General features: G+C 39.7%; 1 protein-coding gene across 1 annotated transcript; it reads left to right on the forward strand.

The window, feature by feature from the left end:
• MRPS31 (mitochondrial ribosomal protein S31) lies at window positions 1–19462 on the forward strand. Its single transcript, XM_032206329.1, has 7 exons — window positions 1–68; window positions 1723–2010; window positions 2362–2520; window positions 7317–7463; window positions 10502–10575; window positions 13892–14035; window positions 19135–19462. Exons 1-7 carry the CDS (start codon window positions 1–3, stop codon window positions 19344–19346), a joined length of 1092 nt encoding a protein of 363 aa, XP_032062220.1. The 3' UTR covers window positions 19347–19462.
• The last annotated feature ends 293 nt before the right edge of the window (window positions 19463–19755 follow it).

Raw genomic sequence — 19755 nt, forward strand, 5'->3', positions numbered from 1 at the left:
ATGTGGGGCCGCGGGGCCGGGCGAGCCGCCCGCTGCTCCCTCCTCTTCCTCACCGGGCGGCCTCGCAGGTACCGGGCCGGGCACCGCGACCCCAATGCCCGCAGGGTGCCGGGTGACCGCGGGCAGGCCGCCGCAGCCCCTCGCTGTATCCATAAGGCGGGGATCTGGCGGCTTTTGGGGTTGTTGGGGGTTGTGTAGGGGGGATGTCTTGCGCTCTGAGGGCTTTACAGCGGTGTAAGCAGGATCCCTGAGTGGTTTTACACACTGTGTAGCCTGAGGGCATGGAAAGGAGGGTGTTCGGGGAGGGTGTGCGGAGGGCAGCCCCGTCAGGCAGCAGGGATCCTCACCAGCGTGGCCCCAAAACCATGCCTCTGTTAGCCTGCCGCATTGCAACAGTGAGATTTGGGGTTTAACGCTGGGAATTTAGTGATTTATCAAGTGTGGAGTGACTGGAGTAATACTGAGGTGCCCTCTGATAATACTAGTTATTTATTGTTATTTTTTTGAGAGTTATATGGGGGAGATGGGGGAAAACGTCAAAATTGCTGTAGGTCAGCTGAAGTATTTTGAACCATTTTTCTTTCTTCGTTAACTTGAAGGCGGTTCCTAAAAAGCAGTTTTGAATTGAAAGATTTAAAGGTTTCATTTTATGTGGTTGAAGAGAGCCGTTCTTTGGATTTTATGGTACTTTTTTCCTAAATAATCCAGTTGCATCCATGTTTCAGCAATATCCTAAGCAGCTCTGTGCTGCCCCAGCTTCCTGTACTCACCTGCACTGTGCTGGTTTTGGCTTCTGTGCGGTGGTGAGATGTGGTCAGCTGGGCAGGGGAGCTCTTCCAGATGGAAAAATAACCAAAAAAGCTGTTTTGCGTGTAGCCGGGTGATTTTACTGCAGGATCTGGTTCCTCGTATGGCTGCACAAGTGCCTGGCTGCACGATGTAGGGTTTGATAAGTTTCATGCTTGTAGGACTGCGAAGGTTGGATGTGGTCAAAGGTTGGACATGATGCTTAGGTACATGGTCTAGTGGGTGACAGTGGTGGTAGGGGGATGGTTGGACCAGGTGATCTTGGAGGGCTTTTCCAACCTTAGTGATTCTGTGAAGGATCAGTGTGAAAGGACATGGGTGTGAATACGCACTGATGTTGCCAAATCTTTTTTTTTTTTTTTTATGCATGGTGGCAGTGATCTCTACTGCGATATTTTAAAAGTTCCAGTGAGTTTTCTATAGTACTAATGAACTTAAGTATTAGGTACCAGTAATTTTTTTTTTTTTGAATAGTCATGCGATTTGTTACTTTTTTTTTAACCTAGGCTCATGCAAATTTACATTTATAAGGTCATAGTACCTAGCACGGAATAAACCCAGCAACAATGTTAAAATGTAGGGATTCTGGGTAGTCTTAACATTTTGTTTAAGTTCCTAGATTAATCAAGAGTTTGTTTGTAGAGGGAATAAAGTTGTTCATATGCTTTTTGTTCTGAAGAAGCCATAAATAGCCAAGGGTTGTAAATAAGGGCTTTAGCCCTACTTGAAGAACCAAAAGTACATTTAATATGTTCTTAACGTACTCAGTTTGCACATAATTAGGCCTAGACAGTTGTAAATAATGTTTTTTTTTTTTTTTTAATGTAGGCTTACAAAATTCAACTGCGGAGCCTGTTCATAACTTCAGATGTGTTTATTTATTTGTTTATTTATTTACCTTTCTGTATTATCTAGCAAAATTCAGAAACTCTTCAGCACTAGCAGTGTGCTGTCTACAGAGAAGGACAAATCGACCACTTCCACAGGCAGCACCAATGAAGTGGCATCAAAGAGTCCGGAGGGTGCAGCAGAAACACCAAAGCAGAAGTTGTTGAACATCATTGGTAACATGAAAGTAGAAGTGACCACCAAGAAGAAATTTCAACAGCTAAAAACGCAAGAGATCAAGAAGCAAGCCACAGACAAGCTGGAAGGCCTGGACAGTAGTAGCACGTTTCAAGGACCTGCAGAAGACGCCCAGCGGTAAAGTATAACATATGCGCTTCTTAACCAATGTTCTTTTCTTTTTTTTCAGATTGTTTTTGTTGTTATCTAGGACAAAATAAAGCATCAGCTGGTGTTACCAAACACAGAAAAGAACCTTGTGAAGGAACATAGCATACAATTGCAGCTTGTGGTAAATTGTAGAATGGTTTGGGTTGGAAGAGACCTTAAAGATCACGTAGTTCCAACCCCCTGCCATGGGCAGGGACACCTTCCACTAGACCAGGTTGCCCAAAGCCCCATCCATAACTGCCATTTCTGTATTGTCATTTTTTATTATATTTAGGCTTTAATGCTTTTATATTCCATATCTGTTGTGTCTCTTGACAGAAGCAAACCTTTGAATCGGGAACTGGTGGAAGCTGTTTCTGCAGTCGCATCTTCCTTACCACGCAGCAAGGAACAGACAGAATCAGAACTACTTGCACAACTAAGAAGACATGAAGAAACCACAGATAAACAGAGAAAGGGGGGAACTATTAACATACGGTCTGTATACTGAACGCTGTTCTCAGTCATACTTGAAGTTTTGATTTGGCATCGTCATCTTGAAGGTGGCTGGATTCTGTGTTGGAAAGATGGCCCTAAAAGACAGGTTGTCCTTGGAATTAATGAATAATGGGGTTATCATTGGTCTCGTTTACTCCATAAATTTTGGCAGAAATTGAACTGTTTTCCTGTGCAGGATCATTATTTAATTATTTTCTTGGATAGACTAGTGAAATAAGGGCTTCTTTCTTCTTCTTCTTCTTTTTTTTTTCTTTTCTTTTTAGTTTCAGAAATTTTCACGTAATGGAGGGACTTGTAGACGTTTCAGACGCTCTGTCTGGACCGGTGAATTTTCATGACAGCTCTGAAGAACTGAGCTGACCTAGAGCAACTCTATTTATAGCCCCACCCTTCCTTTCAAAACTTTCCAGTCAACCCAAGAAACTCATCTCTTGGCTCCAGTCCGTTTCCAGTGTGGGTTTCAAACAGATGAGAAACATTTGTTTGGAAATTGAAACAGTTGTGCATATTGCTCTTCTTTTGGACGACAGCTAAACACAGACTGTTTTTTTCGGCTAGTATTCAGATAATTACTCAGAAAATAAGGCATTAAATCCAGATGAAATGCTGAACTAAACAGAAAGCTGTATCTTCAGCAAAATAAGAATGCGAAGCCTTTATTTATGGCTCTTTGCAGCGTGAGCTGCAAGAATGGTTATTAGCTTAGGTTGAATTTATTCTGTGGAAATGAATTTGTCCCAAACCAGGATTTAAGTTTGGACCACGTAGGTTGTTATAGGGATTTGTAAGGGATTTGTTTGTGCTTTGTGTGTTTATCAATGAACTGCAAGCAGAGTGGCCAACAAACTAATGATGTTTGCTGCGGATGTCTGCGTTTTAAGGGAGTGAAAACTGAGGAAGAATACAACAGATGGTTGCAAATAGATCGAGTAATTGGGAAGCACAATGCTCAGTGAAAAACTCGCTTAAACAAAGTGTGTGTTCTTCAGGGGTTGTCAAAGAAAAAGGGAGAAGCTTTGCAAGTTTCCCTTTTAGCCTGAATTCAGGATTTTTCCACCAACGGTTGTTGTGGAGAGCAGAGTGAAATTCTCTCCAAGCATGTGAAGTCCGTGCTGTTACGTTGAAGTACGTTTTTAGGTAATATACACAGGCATCTCCAAAGGCTGCGTGTGTGCTGTTTTCATAACCTCCTCTCAGTCTGAATATGAGAGACCTTGAGAACTTGACAGAAGTTTCTCCCTCCACAGGCTTTTGGAGCCAAACTGAATAGCTTTGAAGGTTAAAGATCTGAATGCTTTACGTAAAATCTACGCGTTTCTGCATTCTTCTTGGTTTTGTTCAGTATTACCAAAAAATGTGAGACGCTTCCTAATATAAGAATAACAAATGAGGAGTGCTTTGTATAAGGAACATATTCATTACACTGGTCATTAGCAGTGAGGTTATTCCATATCTGTCCCTGGGGTTTTTGGAAGAGTAGAGTACACAACTGCCTTAATAATGGTATAGTCTGTGGGTGGTCAGCTTCAGTGTAATTACAGCAGCAGTTCCAGAGAAGATGTTGGAGGGTCATGCTGTTACTGACCAAGCTAATACGTGCGGTGGCTAACCTCATGTGCACCTGCACCTCTTTCTTAAGATACACACGCTCTAAATTTGGTGGTTTTGCTTCCTGGCAGTGAGGTCTCTCTCTAACCACCCATTGCGCTTATCCTGAAGGACCTAACGCAGCTGCGGCTGCTGTGGAAAAATGAAAGCGTCCGAGGAAGTTACAGTCTAAGCAGAGAGGCTTTGTGCTGTTAAATTCTGAAGAAATTTAAAAGCTGAAGTCCCTGCCTTGTGCGGCTCTATGCAGTTGGTAGAGGTGGTAAGATGTTAAGATGGTTAACATCTTGTGGATGGATTGCTTTGGGTAGAAAAACGCAGACATTCAAATGCCACTATGGTTACAAAAATTTCCTTTTGCACACAGCCTTTTAGTTGGTGAGGAATGTCATGATGGGCTTGCAGTGCTTTGAGTTGGCACTTTCTTTGACTCCCTGAGCCAGCTTTGTGAACTAGCTCGTTTCCACCTTGAAAAATATCTTATTTTTTTTTAACATACGCTGAAAAGTCAGGTTTTTTCCTTAGTTGTTGGGTAATGCTTTGAAACTAGCAGTGGTGGATGGGTTGTCTAGAAAGATAAATAAATCTTGCTGATTGTCATGACTGAAAACTTGGCTAACAGCAACATTTCCTAGCTGGAATCTGAGATTAATTTGGTACTTTTGGCTTTCTGGTCAGTATTAAAAATGTTGATTTAAAAGGTCCAGTAGCCCTCAGTCTTGCTTGGGCATGACTTCATTTTCCAAAAGTACCTCTCTCCACACAAAGCACACAAAATGCCTTTAAAATATTAGAAAGCAATTGCTTTTTTTTTTTTTTCCAAATAAGAATTATCACAAAATAATCATGTCTGTATAAAAAGAGAATAATGGCTGCTGATCTTTTCATAAAGCTTTTGTATTCAATATAATTAAATTATAAAAGCCAATATATATTCCTTTTATTTAAAAAAATTTAAAGATGAGATATCATCATAAGTGTTAGAACCAAATAATGCTCAATGGCAAAAAAAAAAAAAGAGACCTCTATTGCCATTTTTGAGAGTATCAAATATATATTTTGTAAATCTTTTGATTTGTACTATTTCTTTTCCAGTATTGTGGCCTGACCTCCAGAGGTCACTGTTGTACACAGCTGTCTCTCTGCCTTGTTTTGTAGCCGTCCCGAGGACAGCCTGTTCACAAGGAGGGGAAAATATTAATGACACAGGAATTTATTTATTTTGGTGTGGAATGAAGTTTCACGCAGTGGAAATTACAACAGCTCTATACCAAAATAAAACCAATGGCAACGCAAGTTGAAATTTCAGCTCCTGTTTTGGGTAAAAAAAAAAAAAAAAAGATAAGTAATTTGGAGCTTAAGTCTAAAATATATCTCGAGCTTCCTGGATCTTTGTTTTTAGGGTCATAATTAACAGTTGGTAAGCAGGATGGAGAGAGGACCTGTGTTTGTTATAAAGGCTCAGCCTCATCCCATCTCTGGAAAGCAGAGAGATCCGGGAACTTAGGTTCTTAGCCTCATCGTGGGGCTTGAGGTTTTATCATGCAACATCCAACCACTGTAGATACTTTGGGGCTGGAATATGAATTTATAACCTGCTGTTTTTCATTATAGAAGGCAATGAAAATGTCTTTGTGGTTTTATTTTTAGGGAACGGAGGGGTGCTATTAATTACGGAGTGATGAATATTGCTGCCAATAATGCGCCTGTACCAGGGCTGGGGTGACATTGGGACTTTCTGATGAGCAATCCGATGCCGTCGACTGTATGTGCTAATAGATGGGTGGCATAGCGTGTCCAGAAGGATGACCCCCCATGCAAAACCCCAACTAAATCGAGTTCTGTCATGAGGAGAGCTTCTTGGAAGAAGCCTGATCCCCCCCATAGCACAGGAACAGCACAGCCGAGTCGAGCTGTTGGGCTGGGCCCCGTGGGGCTGACCTTAGGATTTACATTTGCCTGACCCTTGGAAGCGTGTCGGGACGCTGGCCTTACACCAGCTCGCTGCTGCCAGCAGGCACTACGGAGGGCAATTTGTAGTGTGAGAGGCGCAAGTCATCAGAGGTGGTTTTTCCTTTAAGATTAAAATGAAGTGATTTAAAGCTTATTTTTGGATGCCTGTCTTTCAGAGCAGGTACTTGAAGAGCTGTGCTACTCTTGTTCTGCCATTCAAAACCACATCTAACGCTGAAGACAAAGCCTTATTGCGTTGCTGTGGCAATTAGCTTTTACAATTTTGGAGAAGTATTTCTTGCTAATAAAATCCCTTTTAACTTAAGATATCAAAAGCATAGTTTGAATTAATAAAGCTTTTCATAAAATGGATACACAGTGTTTTTTACTCGGCCTGTTTTTGTTTTTTGAGACCACCTTGATGTCTTCAAACTTGAGCACTGCAGTTCTGGATGTCTGCACGTTATCGGAAGCAGTTAGGAAAGGAGGAATAACCACCTCGGTCTTTACCAACCCACAGACACAACATTTAAGGGGGCAGGCAGTCTGTGTGTTTCATCCCTTACGTTCAGAACAAGTGCTGCAAAGTGCACTGGAAAAGATAGGAGCGTTAGTTCTTCCTGCGTGATTTTGGCTACAGAATTGTGAAGGAAGATGTGGCCTGGTAGTGCTGTAACATGATTATGCAATGCAACAGATTGCAGTGGATCAGGAAAGGTGACCTACTTATTAGGGTGGCATGATTGACCTGTGTCAGCTGATGTGTGAAGGCAAGCTTCTTTTCAGGCTGCAGCAGCACAGCTCTGTCCCTGGGCAGAGTTGACTCCTCTCCAAAAGAATCGGTTATTTTTACTTCCTTATTTCAGGATATTCCTTGTATCCAGAGAAGTTTCTCTTGTACTTAAGCAAAACCTACCTAATACACTCTGTGAATATGGGTGTGCAGATAAATGATAATTTTCTTCTAATTGGAAATGAATAAGTTTCAAAGAAAGCCCTCACTGTAGGCTAAAATAGCACTTTTCACTTAGAATATAACAACTGAGATAGTTTTAAAGAGTAAGACTTAAGTATATGATGAGTTAAAAATAGATGTATTTGGTGAGGAATGTATAATTATGAAACCTATGGAAAGTAGATTTTCTGATTGATACGTGTGACAAGCTTCATTCCCGTGTCAGTTTGTTGACTTTTTACTTTTACATTTTTAATTCCAGCAATGTTATTTCAGAAATGTCAATTAAAAGGCAGTCACCAGCTCAGAGAGGTGTGATGATATCCAATCGCATTTCCTTGGCGATGGAGGAGGATGGGCAAAGACTCAAGCCTGAGAGACTCTCATCTCGCTCTTTTGACTCAAGAAGGTATTTTTTGTTGTGTTGTCTTCCATTGCCCAGAGGAGGAGTGTGCAAAAAATTACTAATGAGGAATATTTTAAATGTAGTCCCATGTATTCACGGTACCATGATGCTTCAAGTTTTAAAGGAAATTTAAAATTATTTTGCAAGAAGTGCTGTTAACATTGAAATCAACTTCTGTGAGAACACATTGGTTAATGTTAACAAGGTAATCAACATATTAATGCCTTTCTGATACTAGATTTTAATTTCGTTAAAAAATGCGTGGTGCTGAAAGGTAATTGCATTTCTGTTTTAACCAGTTTAAATAATTCTCACGTACAATATAATTTTATATCGCTTTGCTAACTTTTTGTGAAATGGGTGCTTTGAAGTCTTACTTTCATCTAATGGAAAACTGTGATAAATGTTCTGTTCAGAAAAAAAGTGTGCTCTGTTGGGGTTTTAAAGAGATTTTGAGTGTTTCTATTTATTTATTTATTTATTTACCTTGATTGCCCATGATATTATAACTGTCTGTAAAATGGACTTCATAATTTACATGGTGATTTCAGGCTACTTCATAAAGTTCTCCTGCCACTGTTTTTACCTGGCACGTCTATTTCTTCATTCATTAAGGAGTGCTTTTTACTCCTATAAGCTGTGCTTTCATGCCTGCGTTCTTTTAATTTTCCCGTGGCAGCTCATGATCACGTTCCTTCTCAGTGTCTTCTTTCTCTTGCGGTTCTGTTTTTAGTGAGATTAACTTTAATCATGAACGTGCAAATTGACACCTTTTTCTTGGGGTTAGAGGCTGGAAGCTGAGGGAATAATTTGTGTTTAGGGTGGATAATCCTGAAGAAAGAATTTGCATAACTAAGAAAAAAAAAAAGCATAAAGTTGTAGGTGCGAAGATGTACAGCAATCTGCCCTTTTTGGCTGAGACATCTAGTTCAGTATTTCATAAACAGAGAATTATGACTTCCCACAAGGAACTAGTTGGAGCTTATGCACTGAGCCATGCAGAACGTGCAAAAACCTCAAAGTGTGTGTGGCCAGTTGTTAGAATCACTTTGCCTGCTTGCTGAGATGTTTCTGCCTAACTTCCTTTTTCTTGAGCTACCAAACCGTTAAGGTATGTTAGAAGGTGTGCAGTATGTCCTGGGACTTGTTGTTATAAGACCAGGAACATCCTTCTGTGATGTAAAGAGCAAGAGGTGCTGCTTTTGTTGGAAGCTGAAAGAAGGAAGTGGAACGAGGTTATAGACCAAGCCCTTGGTAGCTTAGATATTTCTGCTCTGGGATTTTCATTCATTCCATTCATTCTGCTATGAACTGCTTAAGGAGCAAGGGGACAGCCCTCATTATCAGTTGCTGAATAATAGCTCCATAGATAGATATTTTTAATCCAGGGATAATTATCAGACAGGGTTGGTAGTCAGGTGAAAGTCATTTTGTTATTAAGCTGTGATTCTTGACTGACTGAGAAATAGTTGAGATTTAAGGTGTTGGATTAAAAGATTTTCCAAGTTTGAAAGAATAGAAATAATATGATCTGTAAGTATATGCTGAAAGCTTGAACTACTACGTGTTCACACAGTGTATATTGTATCTTTGATAAGATTTTCATTTATTAATATACTGCATAGTAAAGCAGATTTCACTCATATTTGAGAAATTTATTATATTTATGGTATCTGAGGAGCCATCTCACCTTCGGAACAATACTTTAAAAAAAAATCTTAAAAAGATTTTTTAACATCTCTGAAATGAACAAGCTGGTGGCAGTTTCACTCCCAAGTTTCCTTCTGCATCTCTGAAATTCTGGCAGGTGTACTTATCTATTGATAATATGCAAAGAACGGGTTAGGAAGAAGATGTTTAAATGGAATTAGTGCGTTTCAATGAACGGGATGATGTTGCTTTATAGTAATTTGAACTAGTCATTTTAAAACAAATGTTCTTCCAAGCCATGCTTGTATCTTCAGCCAATGTTTTTGGGAGTTACACACAGATAGGAAAATATAATCCTAAATCAACATTCTTTCAAGGCTGTGTAATTAGATTGCTCTATGCTGGAATAGATCCAGGGTAGTTACATCAGTAAAATGTAATATGACAAGAGCAGGTTTGCAAGAAGTAGTTGTGGCCATCAGAAATCAGCAGTAAAAACAGAGAGGTGAAATTTTTATGGTCAAGAAAGGCAGGTGTTGCCAAGGTAGCAATAAATATGTGTTAACATAAAGTAGGAACTATTAGAATCTCAGTGGAGGTCTGCACTAATAAAGGAGATCGCGTGATTAAAAGGATCATTTGTTCTGAAGTTCAGTGTTTTACAGTATAGGCATTGTTTTCTCTTTGTTTCCATTTGTAGAAGAATTTATTTTGATTAATTGTTGAACCCTTGGAATTTTTGACCTTATTTTTTAGTATAGGCTAATGCTGGAGATAAATACGTTTAAAAATAGATGGTCAGAATAAAATATTTTTATACTTGGAAAGGAGAGCACCAGGGTGATGCTATTTAGAATATATCATACAGCCAGGTTTTGTGTGTTTGCCATGTGGCACGAGAGGTGGCTGTGTAATCTTCCAAAAAGGCTGTTTATGTCAGAAAGCAGGAATTGTATCATTACGCTGTTGCCTTTTCTCTTCCTGAATTGTGCAATATTATTTACAGGAAAAAAAAAAACAAATCACCAAATCTCCTTTTTAGTTGCAACTTTGTGAAATTGTTTAAGGACTGTAGTTTGATACTGTTTAACTTCATTCAGATTTGTAAATATTTAAGTGAAAAATGACTGCGAATATAATTGATTTATGCTCATTCTTTCACATAGAAATGTTCTGGGAAGCTCTGTTACAGAGTAATAATCCAATCATAAACACTGTGGTTAAAAGCCTGAGGATTTAAAGAGAGTCACTATCTCTCTCTCTCTCTTTTTTTTTTTTTCCTCCAGAGATCTGTTAGATCATAAGAATATTTTGTGCTTTTAAATTTTGTATCTGGCAGTGTTGTGAAGTGTTGCGAAATACTAAATATCGTTTTTCTCTTTTGTTTATAGAAGTCTTAGAGAAGGAAAGAGGCTTAATATATTCACTAAGGCTCCTCCAGAAACGGAAAGCGCGCTGAAAACAGGTTAGTGGAAATTCAATAATGAAAAAGCCAATGAAGCCAAGTTCTGAATTTTTAGAATATCAAGGGATTCACTGTTGTGAAAGAGACTCATGACCTGTTAACTTCCTGCTTTCAGACCTGTAAAAAATATACTTTAATGGAACTCTGCTTTTTAATGAACAAAACTTCCACACAGGGTCACACGTTGGTGTTTTCTGTATTAATTAGAACATTCTCTTACTGAACTTTGAAGGGTAAAACCAACTCTTTGTCACTGTGATTGCTTTGGAGAGCCTTAAACCAGTCTGGAGAACAGGTATGTGGGCTCCGTTGGTGTGTTCGTTCATTTTGCAAACTTCTTGAATTCATTTAATGGCAAAGAAACACAAGGCTGTGGTGTCAGGGAAACAAGCTAGCTCTACAGGTGGCTGTGCCAAAGCAGTGTGGAAACAAACTCTACTGTAAGCCTGGTTGCTTTGTGGGCTTCTTTCATCTGGTGTTACGTGGGTTGCTTAAAAGATCCTGTAGCGCCCAACAAACAACACCTTGCTTTACCTACTGTGGCTAGTGTTTCACACATGAATACTTAAAATCCACACCAAATCTCCTGTGAGATTAAACTAAAAGAAGACTGGTGAAATGGATATGACCCACCTCCGTATATCTCTGCAGGAAGAGTCTCAGTTGCCACATCAGGGGGATGGATTTCACACGTGAAGTATGACTCAGCTTTAACACAGACTGGGTTTTGGCTAAGGGTGTGTGATTATGGGCAAGAAATTTAAAGTCTCTCCCTCACTTTTGCCTTCTGAACAATGAAACTGCATTCCTACACTAATCTCTGGTACGCTAATTGCTCTAAACTATCCTGAGATGCTTTGGAAAAATGCTTTATTGCAGTGTAATGACTTAGAACTGTATAGAAAGCTAACACGTGCAAAAGAAATAGCATTCTTCCTCTCTGGTAGCTTAGAAAATGGAACTCTTTTTTTTTTCTTTTTTTTTTTCTTCTGTTTCAAGAGTAAGATTATTAATTTTTGTCAGCTTCCAGCTTAGTAGTTTTCTCTCTCTCTTTTTTTTTTTTTTTTTTTTTTTTTTGATTTGAAACTACAGGGAGAAACTAATTGGTTTATTTGATTTCTCTAGGAAAATGTCACATGGGGCTATTTGCCTATTTTCAAGCAGCTGTGAGCTTTCTGAGTGTAGCCACCTCTGTGGTGGACTACGAAAGTTGCTTATTAAAATGGAATTCAGTTTGCTGTTTTTTTTAACGCAGTCAACTTCCTTAAAAATCTGTCTCTATTTCAGATAAAACCACAGTGAATGCTGCAGGATTTGGGTTTTTGTTGTTGTTGTTTTTTGTTTGTTTTATTTTAGTTATCCAGACCAAAGTGGTACTCAAGTAATTGATATTTGAGTTGAAACAAATTTACTGAGGTCAAATGATGAGAGCTTAATCTCTCTTTTTTGCATGGCACAGTGTAGACATGCTGGCACGTGGTCGTCACACCAAATAAAAAGTGAAGATACAAAATTTTTGCATGGTCCAGTTCTGTTAGAAACGGTGTAAGAGAGCAATGGGACTTTATTGGCTTTATAAGTAGATAGAAAGAAATAAGGTTCTTTCAGCTTTTTTATGTGGCATTTCCCTGTTTTATTCCAGGTAGCCTTGAGGAAATCTACCATATATTCTAAGCCAGAAAGCTTATTAAATGGCTTACTGACTAAGCCTGACAAACTCCCTCCCCCAAAAAAGAAGCCTTAATCTCAGGAAATACCAGCATGATACATGATACCTTGATTCATCTGCTTTCACTTTTCTTGGCTCGTGTTAGCTGAGATCATGAGTTAAAATATTATTTATAAATGACAGAGAAGCAAGCTCTGTGTTACATAATGAATATTTATTTGGAAAACGTGAATGTTAATGAAGTAAATTGGCATCCTGAAAAAATAGTTCATAACTGTTAGTGTAAAATCTCAGTATTATTTTCAGTTGCACAGAGGTGAAAATACCATTTATTTATGACCTTTACTGCAAGCTTGAGAACATAAGTTTCATCTCTCCTCTATTAGAAGATTTATTAGCAACACATTGTTAGAAGGTATTATTTAAGATGTGGACAATAATTTAATTCTGGTATCATTTTCTCATGTTGTCTTTTATCTGTTTATTCCTGCCTCCAGCCCTCAAATCAAAGTAGGCAGCTGGGGAATATAGTTCTGCAATTTTCCCTGCTAAGTAAGAAGTAATTTGAAAAAGTATCTTCTGATTTGATGCAAAAAATGAAAACGCTTTCCAGCATACAAAAATACTGTTTGCACTTTGAATGTTTTCTTAAAAGGAGAGGGAAGATTTTTATTTTTTTAAAATATGAGTTGTAAGCCACGGAGCCAAAAATGAAATTATGTCTTCGTTTCAAATACTTAAGAGTAGTAAAATCATAACTGATTGGCCATAATCCACTTCAAATGGACTGTAACACTTGAATTCACACCAAAATCTCTGTCCTGGGGAGATTAGGGTGAATTGGTAACGGGAAGACAAGAAAACAGAGGGGAGCAGGACTTAGGCCAGCTCATGAAACAGCACCCCAAGGCACTCCCAGCTGTTCCTCCCTGTCCTGTGGTAACAGCTTGTTCCCTTTGTGTTCCCTTCGTTTCAGGGATGCGGTTCAGTCTGGGCTCATAACCAGTTCTCCGAGGGTGGAGGGGCAGGAACTCCCTGAGAGTGACTGCTGCCATGTGAATGCACTTGGATTTTAAAAATACACTCGGATTTATTTAGCAGGTTAGATACATCCCTAAAGGTGCTGTTGGACTGACAGAAAAATAGGACATCAGGATTTCTCAAGCCCAGGAAACAGAAATCAGGCCTCCTAGGGTGGTTGGGGAAGGGGTTGCCATCATTTATAGATTTAAAGTTGTCTTCCTGAAGGAGAGTGGAGTTGAGAAGTACCTGAGCACTGCTGTAGTAAGCAAGGTTGCTGTAGCAGAATGCACCAGTCAGGTTCAGAATTTGTTATATATACAAGCTGGAAGACAGAAAGAGAAGAAAAAAAAAGTGAAAAAATCTTACTCTGGGTGAGGAGCCTAAAAATATACTGTCCTTTACTGGTTCAGAATTGTTTTCTTAGATGTTTCCTAGTTCAATGAAATTTCATTTCAACAGACAATTCTCACACAAAAAAAGTGATGCTGGCCTCTAAGGTAGAAAAATTTGCATAACTGAAAGCACTGGTCTCTGGAAAGGTTAAGGCTAAAGGATATACATTTTGCTAGCCAACGAGAAATTTTTGGCGTGCTGATAGATCTTTAAAAAATTTTTGTGTTCTAGTATCTTCACCAACGATTTGGGATCTGGAATTTGCAAAGGAGATTGCAGCAGTGACTGACCAGCCTCCCCGAAATGGTTTTGAGGAGATGATCCAGTGGACAAAAGAGGGAATACTGTGGGAGTTTCCAATTGACAATGAAGCAGGTATGGGCAGCGTTAACTTTTAATATTTGTCTGTATTTATCATTTTGGGGAATTAGTGTGTGTTCTGAGACTTTGACTGTTTTAACACAGTGTTTCGGATGATGAATCATGCATGTGATAGTAAACAAATGCAGCTTTCGAACGGTTCCAAGTCGGAGATTCTTCAGCTGAACTCATTCTGGCACTCCTCAGGTGAAGTCCTGCAGGTGGTTTGGCTGATCTGAGGGCTGCCTGCTGCCAGTGCCGGGAGTTCTCCCTCCCTCCCTCCCTGTCCTGGTGCTTTCAACACCAGAGGGCTATTCAAGTCTGTTACGTAATACCTTTTACTATGAAAAAGAAGCTTCTAGCAGAGGAAGGAGACTCTCAAGACTGCCGTGGGTTTTATAATGCTTATTCTGTTCTTCAGTGCGGTTCTCGGACACGGCGACTAGCCAAAGCCTAGTCAGCTGTTTGCCAGCTCCGTATCAGTACTGGCCGAGTGCTAAACAGTCATCTGCTCTCTGGTTTATCAGTTTCATAGGAAAAAACAGTCTAAATATTCACTCATTCTGGGCATCTATCTTAACTAGATATCTTTGTGCGTTGTATTTGCTCCTATTTCCATTCATTAAAAAAAAAAAAATCCTATTTCCATTTATTAAAAAAACCCCAACCACCACCACTAAGTAAACAAACAAAAAAAGCCACCTCCCTGAAGTAAAGCCAGCAGAGAAAAGAGAGCACGTTAAGGAAGGACTACAGAAAGCATGTGTACGCTTCAGGAATGGGGGTTTCATAATTTCAGGGAGAGATTGAGTGGTTTCTTTCTTTATTTTTTTAAAAAAGACATCAAACAGAACTACTTGAGAGTGATTCAGTCACTGAAAGCAAAACAGGTTAGTATCTGAAGCTGGGAGTCTTTGAAAATCTGTCCTGTGCTGAATTGCAAATTGAATAATGTGCTTCATTGTCTCTTCGTATTTATGCTCATCCTATTTTGGCAGTTTCTTCACAGAATTTAATCGCTGCTCCCAGAATCGATCTGTCCCGTCATGTAGAAGTCCAAGTATATTCCAGTCGTGTTTTTGCAAGCTGAAAACCGCTGCGGCCGATGGTTTTTCTGTTGTTGTAATGTGGCTGGAACCCTGCTGTCTGGGGCCCTCAGCGGACCGGGCGGCTTTGGCGGCCGCTGGTTTGGAGCAGCGTGGCCGGAACCGTGCTGTCTGGGCTGGGATGGCACGCGGACAAAGAGCCTTCACAGATAGTTAGACAGGAATCTTTACTGAGTTGTCCACAAAGACCGGTCATGTGGAAAATGCCGGCGGAGCGTTCCGAAATCTATCACCTCTCAGGTTGAAATATCAAGGCAGTGAATTGGGTTCGATCAAGCTGCCAGCTCTGTCCTGGCGCAGGCTGGTACTCAGACCAGCTACGTCCAAGTACAGTCGAAAACTTGAGAACCTCCTTCCAGTTATTTCCACACACCGCACCGCCAGTGGCTCTGCAGAAGAAAGATGCCCCTTCCCACCGTTAGCTCTGCAGTTTGGTAGCAGTGAGCTCCCTCGATAGGAGGATGTTACCTCAGCTTGTTCTCCATCAAGAAATGTGTGATTATTTTTTTTTTCTTTTATGCAGAAGCAAGGGGCTCTGAAAACGTCTCTGTAATTAAATTTTCTGTTGAGAAAGCTTGTGTGTTCAACTTCTAGCGTTATGAAAGCCTTTAAAGTTTTAAATGAAATATGAAAAATAAGGAAGACAGCTTATAACTGCTTTTCTTGGCTTCAGAGCATCTCCAGTGTTCTCGTCTGAGTGCTTTACCAAGACACTGTGCTGAGCTTTGAGGCATCAGGGCAGGGTCATGATGTTTAAAACTTGTCTGGCCCTAATAGGAACATCTGAAGACGTGGCTAGACTTACTGGCTTGCTGCAGCAGCCAGTAAGTCTTCCCCCTTGCCCTGTTGTCAGCTCCTGCCTGCGTTTCTTTCCCTTTTCTGATACAGTTGAAGTCACTGTTAGGCAGCAAACTATCTTTTTTTTTTTTTTTTCTTTCCTTTTCTCCTGCCTCTGATTAATTTTTACCAGATTAGCAAACCAGTAGCATGGCTTGCATAACATCATTCTCGCTCCTCCTCCTGTCTGGTTGCCTCTTCTGCTTCTAGCAGGGTTAGCTCCACTCCGTCATTTGCCGTGGCAAAAAGTTGGGGAAGAAGTTGATTTCTGACCTTTTAAAATGATGCCTGTGTATTCATGCCTCGATGACTCAAATCCTGAGGAGTGCAGTGGTTAGGAGGGCCAGCACGTGTTATTGGTGCTGCTTTGCTTTAGCAACCCATCCTGAGGAACAAATGCTGCTGGTACGCCAGAGATAGTTATAGCATAAGCAATAGCTGTATTGGAAGTCGTAGAAAATTACTGCCTCTTGCCTCTGATGGCTTTTGTAGGCAAAAGATTGCCAGGTCCTGCTCTGTCTGTTCTGCTGAGATGCTTTTCCCAGCGTTGGGGCAGTTTACCAAGAGAGGTGGCAAATGTTACGCAGTCATTTTAGGGGAAGGGATTGTTTTGCTTATTTTTGGTCTGTTCTAGGGGCCTACTGTCAGGGCATGATTTATCTTGCTCAGAAAATACTTGGTCCTCTATTTACTGAGAATTTGTCATCCAGACACCCTATAAGAGTAGACACCCTATAAAACACCCTATTTGCATTTGAGATGTTGCCTTTAAGGGAAGGCTGACCCTTTGGAAGGGTTAATGTGTTAGCTAAAGAAATTTTTCTAGACTTTCTCTTCTGCAGTACACATGGAATTGGAAATAGGAGGTTGAGAGTGACTTTTTGCTTTGAAATTGATAAAGAAAATCCTCTGCTTTAGGCTCCCACCATGCACGTCCTTTCAAATGAGGTTTCTGAGGACAGCTGAAGAGAGGGTGAGGGACAGGCTTGTTCGTCCCCTGCAGCAGGAGGTGTGACTTGCTGGGAGTGGGGCAGTCATGCGAAAGTATCTCAGCTAATCAGTTCCCACCAGAGGTCTCGTCCTCTGATGCTTTGGGCAGTTGTGGTCTCTTTGTGATGCATGCTTTACTTTTCTGAGGACTGAAACATGTGGTCTAGCTGAAGTATTTGGACTTAGCACTTCATCCCCAAACCATGTATCATGTCTTTGACAAATGAGAGATCACAACAGATGATGTAATGTTCCTCCTGACCTGAATTTTTGTGTGAGGCTATAAACGATTTAATTTCCTTTAGATTAGAGATGAAAATTGGAGAAACTATTAACTAGACATACTCTCTTCCTCTACCCTTTATGTCCAAAAGAAGAGCATCAGAAGAGCCCACACTTACTGGCAGCATTATTCAGATTCTTTCAGCAGTGGGTTCATTGGTTTATTTCTCTTGGATTTTTGTGACCAACAGAAGCATGAAATCTGGAAAGGATGGTAGCTTGTGAACGCAACCATCAGCATCTAGGTACGGGGAGATTCCACCTCCCTGGGCTGGGGGAAGGTCAGTGTGGGTGGCATGGTAAAAAGATCATCTCTGTGCTTCTCTAAGTAGATGTAGCTTTTCAAGCATCTTAGAAATACAAGTTCTGAAGCTGCTGTGATCTTTTTTTATTTCTTTTAACATATCAGAAACAGGAGAGAGCTTGTGGAAGAAAGAAATACACTTTCTCTTTCAAAGACGAAGAGGATGAGTGGCGTGTAGCTGGCACTGGTAGACACTGCACATATTTCTGGGAAAGATGTGCAGGGAAAAATAGATGCGTTTCCCAGCTCCTTCAGGCAGTGCACTACCTAATGGAGGAAAGACAGAATGCAAACTTAATGAATGCGATACACAGGTTGAGAGTCTTCTCCATCCCAGTATTATGCACCTAAAATTGAAGAAACTTTAACATATAAGGAAGCCTAGGACTGAGCTGGCTTCATTTTCTCATTTTTAATTCTGATGATTTAATGTTGGCAAATAACATATGATACCTTAGCTACTATAGGGGAAAAAATGTACATCAGTGGCATAGGCTTCCCATTTTTGTTGTGTGGAAGAGTTCATGTGCAATAGTTTTCTCTGATAAATTTTTACCCAAAGTTGCAAGTGTCATTTACAAATACGTAGCAGATTAGGATCAAGTAAAGATTTTCATACATCTCTAACAGAAGGAAAATGTTTCAATTGCAAATCCCATTTTTCTGTGTTTTTTTTTTTTTTTAATTTTTTATTTTATTAAATCTCAGGAACTGCAGAAGCAACCTTTTTTTCTTCTATATGAATGAATTTGTGCTCTAAGTCTTCTCCTGTATGCTAGCATCATCACATGAACATCTACAGCTGAAATCCACAGGATGGAGGACAAAAAACTGCCAGAGGATCTGAGCTATATTTGATTAGAGATCTACAATAATCCCCTGTTCTATGTTTCTGTGCAACTGAACGCTTTTGAATGCAACATTTTTTGCATTGGTCACTACTTACAAGTAGCAGCTGGTGTGATAGACAACATTTTTGCATCAGAATATGCTCACAGATTTGAAAAGCATTAGGAAAGCAGTTTCCCCTACCCATTTGGTAGCACTGGAGTGCTAAAACTGTGACTTGCAATGAACATGCAAGTTTTTTGTAACAGTTCTGTATCAGATACTTCAGGAAGTTGCCTCCTTCATTCAAGATGAGTTTGTATTCTTCAACCCTCTGTAGAATTACACGATCAATTCTTTTTAAAAATAGTTTATTAAAAGTGTTGAGAGTCTAAAAGGTGATACACCTTATGAATAAAGGTTTCATGTATTGAGCAAACTTTTTTTTTTTCAAGAAGATTGATTTTTGGCATCAGCCTTCAGCAGTGTTACTATTAGATATCCTTGTAAACGGGAGCACAAAGTGGAGATAATATGGTAGATGGATAGGATATATGCTGACGTTTTCTGTGTGGAGGGAGAAATTAACATCTTAGAATTCTGAAGTTTCTTACACTTCGTGGTTTGTTTAATGCAAAAGGATTAAACGGCACAGAACCATTAATTTTACTAATTAAAGGTTTATTTACAGGCTGTATTTTTTTATTTTGTTAAATTCACTGTTGTATTATGATAATGACTTTGTCATTTTGTGTTCCTTTTGGTAGGGATGGATGATGATGCTGAATTTCACGAACATATCTTTCTGGAGAAACACCTCAAAGACTTTCCCAAGGAAGGACCTATTCGCCACTTCATGGAACTTGTCATCTGCGGGCTTTCAAAAAACCCATACCTCAGTGTTAAACAGAAGATCGAACACATTGAGTGGTTTCGGAATTATTTTGACGAAAAGGAGGAATTTCTTCAAGAGATGTGAGACTTGGGAAAGTGCTTAACTTGACATGAAGAAAATGAAATGAACGAAATACTGTCGGTGCAAAGTAGTCATGTCACCGGAAAGTTGCATTTTAAATAAAAAAGATCATACTTTCATGTGTGTCCATGCTTATGCAGATCTTTTTTAGGAACAAAAGAAGGAACTGAAAAGTATAGATCTAATAGAACGTGCGTTTAAAATGTAGCTTATCAGAATCATCTTTTAAACTTGAAACTAATCTTCTGACCTTAGAATATATTAAGACTAATTCCAGTTCTTACTCACTTCCCATTTGATGTGTATCTTCACAGGTTTGTTCATCTTTTACGTTCTTGAAAACTTGAAATGCTTTCATAGCTCAAAAATCCTGACACAGCTTTAATTTTTAAAAGCTGTTACTGAGACAGTA

This window comes from Aythya fuligula, chromosome 1 (assembly GCF_009819795.1).
Source record: "Aythya fuligula isolate bAytFul2 chromosome 1, bAytFul2.pri, whole genome shotgun sequence".
NCBI lineage: Eukaryota > Metazoa > Chordata > Aves > Anseriformes > Anatidae > Aythya > Aythya fuligula.